Source organism: Mauremys mutica, chromosome 4 (assembly GCF_020497125.1).
Source record: "Mauremys mutica isolate MM-2020 ecotype Southern chromosome 4, ASM2049712v1, whole genome shotgun sequence".
Lineage (NCBI taxonomy): Eukaryota > Metazoa > Chordata > Testudines > Geoemydidae > Mauremys > Mauremys mutica.
In genome coordinates this window covers 160,483,871-160,492,283 of record NC_059075.1, presented here as the reverse complement: position 1 = coordinate 160,492,283, position 8,413 = coordinate 160,483,871, and the positions used below count along the sequence as shown (strand labels likewise).

The window sequence follows — 8,413 nt, the reverse complement described above, 5'->3', positions numbered from 1 at the left end:
AATTAACAAAAGAATCGGGAGGGAGCTGGCATGCTTGGAGATATTTTGTTGTAGCATTTGCAGAGTTGTTGCAGAGATCATCTTTGTTAACCACCAGTTTGGAGAATATCCTACTTTTTGGAGTCTGCCCTGACCTTGGCATTCCCCAGGCACTTCCTGTTCACAGAAGGCAGAGAAGCCTGGAGGAGGAGTTCTGAGCATGATTCCTGGAGGAAGTAGGGGCATAGTGTTTCCTGGTCACATACCTGGAGTGACAGACTTGGTAGGTTCTGAATAAGGAGATTGTTGGCTGTTGGTTATTTCTACTGGTGTTCAGAGAAGCAGGACTTTGTGTATATTCTTTGTAACCCCTCACACACAGATTATACCAAAGAATAGAGCTGACTTGTATTATCAATTTTTCCTCCTTATACAATCAACCCTGCAATGCCTCACAGGTTGGCACCACTTAGGAGAAGGGGCACCAACATGCCCTGGAGCACTGATAATACCAGCCAAGCCTGCACACCCCTGGGGGAAATTTCTGCTAACATAGTGAAGAAAGGAAGAGTCATCACTGGGTCTGCCATGGATCTCCTTGGGGGGAGGTAATGATCACAATGTCCTTGTGCATCTGCACCCATGGATCAGTGCATGGGCCCATCCCTGTGGTGAACTCACCCTTCCATGTCAATTGGACACTACTGTCTGTCAGCACCACACCTTTGATGTTACTGGGATAGTTTCTAGGGTGGTGGCTGTGACATGCCAGGGTCCAACCCAGACTAGATCAGCAGCTGTGTCACACCTGCCTGCAACCTTGCAAAGCCTTGCTGAAGTGGCTTCCACCTGGGCCACTCACAAGCAACCGTCTAGCAGGCAAATCACATCCTGAGCACGTGTGTGTAACTGCAGCCTGGCCAGGAATAGTTGGGTTACACTCAGGCTCTCACCACCCTCGGTTATACTGCAGGGTGACCCTAACATACACCCCAGTCTTTGATTTCCCTCCCAAAATGTACGTCCTGTGTTGCCCAGTCCCCTCCTGGATAATACAAGTTACATTGTCCATTATTTCTTTAACAGCACTAATATTTATGCAACTTAGCTTCTCAGACACTTCTATTTGAACACACTGGATTAGATAAAACAAAACAAAACAACACCCCAAAGTTTATTGACTACAAAGATAGTGAGTGCAAATAAGGAGGCACAGAAGTTAACAAATAAGGTGAAATTCAAAGCTAATGTTTCCTCACTACATGCTTTCAGCAGTCTTACTGACCAAACTTCTTAGGTTAGGACCCATCTCCCAGTCCAATGGCTGCTTCCTTTATCCCTTCAGATGCAGTGAATCAGTGGGCAGAGTCAGAGAGAGAGAGAGAGAGAGAGAGAGCAGTGCCTTTGTATGTCTGCCCCTTCTTTTTATAGTCCTCTCCCCGCTTTGAGAAACATTTTCATCTGGCACCAGAAGACAAAATGTCTATGTAGAAGGATGTTCCCTGCTGTTTTTTCCTGACCTTTTTGGGCTTCCTTTGTTTCCCTTCCTCCTTGATGACTCTGGTTACTCTTTAGATAAAAAATGAAGCAGAGCACACATGTCTTTGTTTGAGACAAACCAGTTTGCCAGCCCGAGTTTGGAACATGTATTAATAACCTGATGCTGTGCAATCTTGTAACTTTACGCACCGTAACTCCGCACTTAACATTGTAGTTATGTTCCTGAAAAATGCAGCTTTAATGTAAACAGGGGTGGTTAGGTTCCAGGGGAAAAACTTTTTGCCAGACGAAAGATATTATATACATTTAAAAAATATTTTAAAAATCAATTTAATACAGGTATACGTTTTTAAAACAGTTTTAAAGGAACAGTTTAATACTACAATCATCATTGCTGAGCAAGCAATGGGAGGTGCCCCTGCCTAACCCACCACGGGCACAGCCCAGTGGCACTGCAGACAATGAGGCAGGCCAGGAGAAGCAGGTTGCACAGCAGCAGCGGGAGCTTCCCCTACTGTGATGCCCCAGGGGCGGGGGGCTTAACCCTCAGCCTGCCCATTCCACCTCTTCCCTCAAGCCCCCACCCTTAACCTGCCTCTTCTCTCCTGCACGTCCTACCCCTTTACTCCACACGCCCTGTCCTTGCTCCTCCCCCTCCCTCCCCTGCCTCCTAAACACCGCTAAACAGCTGATTGCCGTGGGCGAGATGGGGGGAGCAGGGTGAAGGCTCTGATCTGTGGGGTCTGTCAGCGGAAGGCGCTGTGGGGGGGTGTATGGGAGCTGATACGGGGGCTGCCAGCTGTGGACAAAGCAGGCAGCCAAACGACGTTATAGCGGAGCATTGCACAACTTATAACGAGCAGGTTCTGTAATGGATCAGGAAAGTAAGATCGAAACAATGTTAAGCAAGAGGACGTTAGGTGGAGAGTTACTGTACATAATCAAAAATATTGTATTAATATTTACGATGAGAGCATGACTATTTCTACTTGACTCATAGCTTTATTTAGCATCTTGAAGCTGAGCTCTGTGTGCAGATAATATGCAAGCAAGAGGGATAGTTCTGTGAACTGCAGAAATCAGTAGCACTCTGTGGTATCCTCCTGAGCTCTTCTGGTCATCACGTCATCTCCATCAAGCACAATGAGTAAACCTATCCTTCCTACTTTGGGATGTGACCTAGCAAGGGAAGGACATAGGATACCATGGTGATTGGGATGCTATAAATAGCTAGATAATCAGGAGTACTCTTACATGTCTTACGGGTTTTACATTCCATGTATTGGGGCCAGGACAATAAGGTGATTCTGAAACCAGGAAAGACTGAGAAGGTATCAGTTACAGCCGCAAACAATTAGTACATTTCACCTGTATCTAACTTTCTGTTCCTTTGATTCCAAATTTGTTGATTTTTTTTATGAGACATGTTTTTCATGGGAAATTGGATTTTCCATTCAACTATTTTTTCCATGAAATTATCTTCTACCTGGAAATTATAAGCTTCCCATCAAAATACCAAACTCCCCTCGTCTCTAAACTGTGGCTGCGGAACTCTGATGATGTTCCGGGGAAGTTCAGCAAGAGGAGAGACCATCATGCATCATGGGGGATTTGATCCAGCCTGGGAGCCTGGCCCATAGAAGAGATTGGTGCTGTGTGGTATCTGATGCACCCCTGTGGTATTTCCGAGCAAAAAGATTTCAGTCTCCACAAACAACCCCCCTTTGTTGATCAGCTCTATGCAGTACCCGGCTTGCACTGAAAACAGCAGGATGAAATATACCCCTATCCTCGTACACAGTAACTCTGGTAGAAATTGCATCATTTTATAACACTGTAAGAAAGAGTAGGTCAAATTAATCCCCAGGGCACCAATTACACCAAGATGGCTCTGGTTCACTGAGCCCATTAATTAGGTGTTATGGCTCTCTGAGCTCAGGTATTCCCAGTTGCTTTAGGAATCATGTCCCACATATCACACATCTCAGTATAAAACTTCCCGAATGCTCCAAACTGGCAGTTTCTGTCGCTGGGGAAACACCAATACATCTCTCTCTCTCTTCTCAGCAGGTACGTGCGATTGTCCTGAATTACAGTCACACACACACACGGACACCATGGGGATCAGCAGGTATTGAATTCAAGATCTCTAGCACTGAAAGCCTGAGTCTCAACTCCTACCTCTTCAGCTAAAGGAGCGACCTCCTTGGTTGGAAAAAATAGGCAATTACATGGTCACCGAAGCCAGTGCTTTCCATTGTGTCTCTGGGTTTTCATACAGGCTAAATGCCCAAGAGTTTAATTAGCAGAGTAAGCATCTTTACCCCAAACTGACATGCCAAACCACAGATCTCCCTTTGCCCAAAGAGGGTAGAAAGATTGACACTCCTTTACTCTCACCCCTTCTTTAGCTAAGGAATAACCTCTTCAGACGGAGATGATTTTCACCCTGATTCTCTTACAGTAGAGTCACAGGTCACTGCTTGCCACTCAGATTAGTGCATGGGAGTGTTTTCCTGTACGGCATGATTAACCTGTGTGTCATTGTATTTATGTAGTGTGTATGTTATCGAACAACTGGAATGACCAGCTGTGAACATCTGGTTCTATGGACTAAGCCGTTTCCTGAGTGGATGCTGATGTCCATTAAGAAACTGATCTCCATTTATCTTCATCTACTTCATTACAGAGAAAGGACAGGTTTTTCACACCATCCACCTGCCCTCATCTCTGTAGCTTTCTGATCTCTGTTCAGAGGAGATGGAAAAGGGAAATCACTCGGAGGTGACTGAGTTCATTCTCTCAGGACTGACAGATCGTCCGGAGCTGCAGGTCCCCCTCTTTGGGGTGTTCCTACTGATTTATGGTGTCACCCTGGTGGGGAATGGGGGGATGATCTTGTTAATCATAATTGATCCCCGACTCCACACCCCCATGTACTTTTTCCTCAGTAATTTGTCTTTCTGTGACCTCTGCTTTTCCTCGTTAATTTGCCCTAAGATGCTGCTGAATTTCTTAGCTGAAAGGAAAAGCATTTCTTACACTGCCTGCTCTGCGCAAATGTGTCTCTCTATCATTTTTTCAGATGTTGAGTGCCTCTTGCTGGCAGTGATGGCGTATGACCGTTATGTGGCCATCTGTAACCCGCTGCTCTATACGGTCACCATGTCCAGGCAGCTTTGTAAACGGCTGGTGACTGGGGCATATGCTGTGGGGTTGGTAGATTCAATGATTCAGTGTTTTATATTTCGGCTGTCATTCTGCAGCTCCAACATCATCAATCATTTCTTCTGTGACGTCCCCCCACTGTTGCCACTCTCCTGTTCTGACACCCGCAACAACGAGATTGTGATGTTTGTTTTCGGGTGCTGCATTATAGCAATCAGTTTTGTGACTGTCCTCCTCTCCTATGTCTATATCATCTCCACCATCCTGCAGATCCGCTCTACTGAGGGCCGACACAAAGCCTTCTCCACCTGTTCTTTCCACTTGAACGCAGTGACTCTGTTTTATGGCACCCAACTCTTCATGTATTTACGTCCCCCCTCCACCTATTCCATGAACACAGACAAAGTAGCCTCAGTGTTTTACACGCTGGTGATCCCCATGTTGAACCCCCTCATCTACAGCCTGAGGAACACGGAGGTGAAGGACGCCCTAAGAAGAGCAATGAATAAACTCCTAACCAATTCCTGAATCTGTTTAAACTCTTTACTGGTTTAGTGATGGGGAGTGGGAACAGGTGAATTCAATTTCCAGCCCATTGCAATGTAATTTTGCAGAGCCCATGGTAGTATTGTTCATTATTGTATTGTTATTATTATTAATTTGTTTGTATTCCAACAAGGTCTGCGGGCCTCAACTAAGATCAGGGCTTTATTAGGGATTATTCCAGGAAAATTCCAGTAAGCGCCTGTTTCATATGTGTGAATATTTGTGATGTGCTTCAGAAACACAGAGCTATTTGTATTGGGAAAGTAGAGGGGTGCATCAAATCTATCTCCCTCTGATTTGTCGTGGGTTTGGTTTCATTATGCAGTTGCAAGTATGAAGTGCGTAATTTCTTTGGCTGAACCAAAGGGCTTTTTGCACACCCTCCTGATCCCCTGCAGCCTTTTTTGTCCACTCTGGGGTTGTTGTTGAGATTGTCGCCTGGTTTGTATCCATGCACGTGGAGGAGAAAGGTGATTTCCATCACAATGGCCTTTCTTTTAAGTTAAGGGAGCGACAAAACTCATAAGAACAAGGGTAACATTTCCAAAAGAGAACATGGTGTCTGTGCATCCTTTGTGAGAATCTGCACTGAACTGAATACAAAATAATATGGAGAGGATGAGTTTTGTCTGCCATATAAATTAAACAGAAAGAAAAAGTCATATCAGACACTGGATGTTTATAGCTACGAGGTCTTACTCTTTATTTGGCTGGAAAGTATTATGGTCTCTGAAGAATAGGAATTCTGGGAATTGTACAGCTCAGGTTACTGTGAGTGAGAAATGGATAGAGCTGGGCCAATAGCTGATTTTTTAGTTCATGGGTGGTTATAAAAATTGAAAAACAAATTCAGTTCAACCTGAACCAAATCTGAAAATTCCCTAAATGTTTGGCAAACTGGAAAACATTGACAAAATTTGCCTGTGGGATCGAAGGAAATATTTAGCATGACCAGAAATGGAACATTTCTTTTCCTTCCTGGGTACTTTTTAATGTAAAAGCAAAGACACTGACAAAAATGGATGGGAATGGAAGAGACAGTAATGGTGCTGCTTCTCTTGTAGACTTTAAACAAGTGATCCAGGTGGGAGATCCAGGTGGAAGATCCAGGTCAATCCCCCCCTCTGTCTGATGAGGGAGAAGCTATTTGAAAGTGGATCTCCCACTTTGCCAGGCAGTACCCTGGTGACTGGGCTCTATTCTGTCCTGCATCGTTCTCAGGACTGGTCTATGCTACCATTGTAAATTGATCTCAGTTACGCTACTTCAAGTTGACCAAGTTAGTCTGACTTACAGCGGTGCCACACCGTGCTATGTCACCGGGAGAGTTACATAACTGAAGTAGTGTAACATACATCAGTCGACAGTGTTAGTGTAGCCCAGCCCTGAGAAAGATCCATGATGGAATATAGCATCTGAGGGAGGTGGAGTACCCACCCATCGACTTAGCATGTCTTCCCCAGACCTGCCCAATCAGCACCATTTCATCTATCGCAGTAGTCTCGATTTAACCAGTAGTGTAGATTTGCCCTCAGTCTGTCCTGTTGAAGTTGTTGCATTGTAGATAAAACACAGGAAGAATCACAGGGCCAGAAAGAGAGAATGACTCTATAGACAAGTGGTCTGGAGCACCCACATGCTCAATTTCATGTCTCTGTTCCAAGGGTTATATAATTAGTCATCCACCGTAGAACAACTTTGAAAGGAGAGACTGAGAGCAACCCAGACTGGAATAGCACATCGCTCAGTGGCTGCTCCCTGTAAATACAGGAAACCCAAGTGCACATCTTTACCCAGCACTGGACAGAAGGGGGAATTGAACCTGGATCTCACACCTCACAGGAGAACACCCTAAGTACCGAGCTAAAAATTACAAAGAGAGGGAGCATCACCACCTCCTACTGGTGGCTGCTTCACAACCGGCACCTAAATCCTCCTCCCCCACACACATTGTTTTGAGACAAGGCTATTAGGAGACTTTGTAACACATTTGTGAATAGTTTCAGGTCAACCCCAATGACATTGTTTTTTTACAGTAAATTATGAATCCAGAAGAAATTCATCCATTTCAAGATACTTATGTGTCCCAACGCTGGGAAATTACTTAAAGAGACATTTGGAGAGGTGACCAACAAATAAAGTGGAATACATTCACCTCAGATTTGCATCATATTAAAAAGACCTCACGGGAGAGACAGCGATCCAGACCAACTGATGCTCTGGGCCTCTGTGTTCCATTTCAACAAGGAAAGACACGGTCACAACAATAATTGCATGTGCAGTGCACACCTCTTGTGCTGGGAATCAAATCTCAAAGTTATCCCAGGAGGCAGCTCCAGAGGTGTTAAGGGTAACATTGGCATGGTTAAAAAAGAGGGAAAGATTGAACTTTAAGGCTGATTTTAGGGTTCTGAGCAGGTACTGCTACCGTCCTCAACTCATGATAAGTGAAGGGAGGAAAAACAAAGAGGTATCACCAAGACATGAGCAAACAAGTCAGTTTCAGAGCACTTCAGCCTTTAATTGAAATGACAGAGAGCCATTCATGGAAGGGGAAGGTAGGAATTATCCTGAGAGGAGAAATTTCAACTTTTCTGAACATATTTACCTCTCAGAAGAAGGAAAGAGCTTTACCAAGGGAGGGAGAAAAGTGACTGGAAAAGGAGAGAAAAATAGTTTTTAAGAGGAAGTGGGAAAACTCCCCCATCCATTCCGGGAATGTCTATACTAAAGCCATTACATTGACTCAGCTCTGGTGTGCAGCAGTGCCGTAGTGTAGTGGGCACTCTGTGTGTGTGGTTTTGGTGTGCAGTGGGCACTGTGTGTGTGTGTGTTTGGTGGTAGTGGGCACTAAATGTGTGTATGTGGTGCGGGGTACAGTGCTGCTGAATGTCAAGTGTAGGCAGGTGCATGTCCCTCGCCCTTCCCACTGCTCAGGCTGTCATCCCCCTCTCCTCCCAGTGCAGGGCTCCTTGTCATATCATAGAATTGTAGGACTGGAGGGGACCTTGAGAGGTCATCTATTCCAGTGGTTCAAAGCAATAACAAAGAGAGCAAAGTAATTTGTCATACAAAATAAAACAAAACATGCAAGTCTAAGCCTAATACAGTAAAAACTAAATGCATGTAACTCTCACCCTCAGAGATGTTTCAATAAGCCTTTGTTACAGACTAGACTTCTTTCTAATCTGGGTCCATCAATCACTCACACACAAGTAGT

The 8,413-nt window shown here is 44.8% G+C and overlaps 1 protein-coding gene across 1 annotated transcript; it reads left to right on the top strand.

Annotated features, from left to right (window-relative positions):
- Positions 1-4,239: 4,239 nt before the first annotated feature.
- On the top strand, positions 4,240-5,175 carry LOC123369973 (olfactory receptor-like protein OLF1). Its single transcript, XM_045016099.1, has one exon. It carries the CDS (start codon positions 4,240-4,242, stop codon positions 5,173-5,175), a length of 936 nt encoding a protein of 311 aa, XP_044872034.1.
- The last annotated feature ends 3,238 nt before the right edge of the window (positions 5,176-8,413 follow it).

Excerpts from the sequence above, each read along its gene's own strand:
- LOC123369973 (XM_045016099.1), top strand. The coding sequence starts at position 4,240 with ATGGAAAAGGGAAATCACTCGGAGGTGACTGAGTTCATTCTCTCAGGA.